This window comes from Camelina sativa, chromosome 10, assembly GCF_000633955.1.
Source record: "Camelina sativa cultivar DH55 chromosome 10, Cs, whole genome shotgun sequence".
In the NCBI taxonomy this organism is placed as follows: domain Eukaryota; kingdom Viridiplantae; phylum Streptophyta; class Magnoliopsida; order Brassicales; family Brassicaceae; genus Camelina; species Camelina sativa.
Genome location: NC_025694.1, coordinates 8,990,680 through 8,993,269, shown reverse-complemented (window position 1 = coordinate 8,993,269; position 2,590 = coordinate 8,990,680). Strand labels below are relative to the sequence as shown.

Sequence of the window (2,590 nt, the reverse complement as noted above, 5' to 3'; positions counted from 1 at the left end):
GTGCTCCATTAACCCATTAGTCTTCCCCCTAATTTTTTTTTTTTTTTTTTGTTTCTCGCCTCTCCTTTTCACATCTTTAAAGTCTTTCTCCTAAAGAAAAAAAAAAGAGTCATTTTCCTTAATATTTTTCCTGTTGTATTCCTCTGTTCTGTCAATTTCTGCCATATAATTTATTTCATTTAATAAAACAAATTCTCAGTAAAAATTATTACCACTTGTGTTAATATATTTGCGGGATACATGACTTTTACGAAATCTCCATGGTTTTAAACTCAAATTTATTTCACTTCAAATATTTTTTAAAATACTAAATATAGAAAATAAAAATATGTCTGTACTTACTACATATTTAGATGTTATGGAATTTTAAAAACTTTAAATCGAAGACATTTGAGGTGATTTGACCAAAAACATTTATGTGATTAATCTTAAGTGTAAATTTTATTTAAGAATATATATATATATATATATATATCAAACTAGAATATAATTTTTTTAAATTACCGAAACAATAAAAATGCCACAAATTTAAATGACTCTAAAACCTTTTGTTACATAATATGTAGGAAGTGATTGTGATCCATACTTGCATATTTGCATATGTTTGATACTAAAGAGTAAAGACACAAACTCTAAGAAAAAAAAAAGATTTTGGAATAGGCCCAAATAGGTAAATGGGTTCATTATTGGAAATCATGGCTTCAGCGTTAGTCTAATAGTCTTTTGGCCTACTTGGCTTTTACCAAAAATCTATAGCCACGAATATGTTTTCCGATAAAAGGCGTCAAGATTCTATCATAAGATTAACAAGAATGGGGTTTAAATATATATAGAGATGATGAACTACTCATTGGAATTGTAAACTTTGTGTAAATCTGTTTTTTACGTGTACCAGTTGCATGCAAATGTCGGATGCTGTTACTGTAAAGTGTAAACTATTTGCATCACGGATTGAACAAAGCTGATTTGTTCCGGATATAGGAATTTTTCCAACGTAAATTTTTTTATGCGTTCTGCACATGAAAGATCGTAATTCGGATTACAAAGAAACACAAATATCACTCACTCACCAAAAACAGCCCCATTTGTGACACCACCACAAACAAGACTAGCATAAATTTAACTCTAATCACACTACTTATTACAATGATCCACATAACCATACCAATAACTCTCACCTAAACCTTAACTCATTATTAATGTAACAACTAGTGTTATATATATATATTACTAACCTGATGAATCTCAATGAGATTATAAATATATCATTGATCTCAACATGAACAATCAAAAAAACACATTACAAAAAAAAAAAAAGAATTTAAGTATAATCATAATAAAACAACAACATTATACATACCTGTTTAAAGTGTTGTTAGTAGTAAATCAGAACAAAACTCTAGATTTGATCTTGTCCAAAACTCCATCAATAGCAATATCAACAGCATCTTTCTTATTCATCAAACCCATCGAAGCTCCATGTCTTCTATACATAACTCTAGGCATCATCTCTATAACTCTCTCCCTCATCCTCGCTACTTCTTCTTTAGGTATACTCATCAACACGTCTTGTATCCTAACCCCTCTGAACACCACATCCTCCTTCGGAATCGTCACCGAAAACTCCGTGAATTCCGATTCCGGCAAATGCCAACCGTACTGCATTTTCGCGGTTTGGTCTTCGAAAAACACCGGTATGCATCCGGCGATGATACCGTCGAAGGTAGCTTTCCTTGTAGGTGTATCTCCCGGTGGTTGTAAACAGAACGATGACTGTAACATCGGTCTCATGAATCGGATCGGATCGTGCTCGCAGATTCCGTTTGAACAGTCAACGAAATCGCAGATTTTATTATTATCCGATTCGGTTGCGTTCGCGCTCGTGCACTCTAACCGGATGCTACGGCGGATGTTCGGAGAAGTTGAGGTGCCTCCTCCTCCGGCGAACAGCATAAGCGAGGTTCGCCGAGAGCGACGGACGCGGCGGATCCAAGATTCCAAAAACGGCAAGCTGTGCGGGTGAAACGACGTCGGGTAAGGTACGGCTTGTTCCTGCCACGGCCAGAAACGAGACTCGAGTGTTAACGCCGTCAGGTTGAAAAACTCGGGGCGTTCTAGAAACGACGTTCCCCAAACCGGAGGGTCAACGGTCAACGGCTGAGAGAAATCCCAAGCGGGTCGGGCCATGACGAGGAAGTGGTCGTGACCCGAGCGGCGAGACCAGATCTCGGGTTGATCACGGGTCAAAAACTCGAGGAGATCAGAGCCGTGATCGGCGCTGGAGTTTAAATCGGGTCCGTAGAGGTAACGGAGAGAATCGATGCCGGCGTAGTAAGGGAGGTAAACGGCGGAGGCGAGATCCGGGTCGGGTGTGAGACACGGGTATTCGAGGATCCGACGGTGGAAAATGAGTTCGAGAAGTAACGGGTCGGTTCGATACCAGCTTCGGGTACGGGTATGGGTTGTTGGGCCGAGTCCGTGATTGGCTAAGTAAGGGCAGAGATCGTCGGTGATTGGGTAACGATTACAAGTTGAGAGGAGATCGAGATTGAATCGTGATGGGAGTGTACGGATGTGGATCCAACGGCCG

General features: G+C 39.1%; 1 protein-coding gene across 3 annotated transcripts in view; it reads right to left on the bottom strand.

The window, feature by feature from the left end:
- The window catches only part of LOC104718058 (probable xyloglucan galactosyltransferase GT19), an 8,573-nt gene continuing 6,860 nt past the window's right edge, over positions 878-2,590 (bottom strand). Inside the window, exons 2-3 of one of the 3 annotated variants that reach the window (XM_010435717.2) lie at positions 1,361-2,574; positions 878-1,013 (exon numbers count right to left, since the gene is read on the bottom strand). In XM_010435717.2, coding sequence (XP_010434019.1) covers positions 1,387-2,574 — 1,188 coding nt within the window. In that variant the 3' untranslated portion in view covers positions 878-1,013; positions 1,361-1,386. Of the gene's footprint in view, positions 1,014-1,172 lie in introns of those variants that run through there. The other 2 variants (XM_010435716.2, XM_019230485.1) reach the window with 2 other exon arrangements.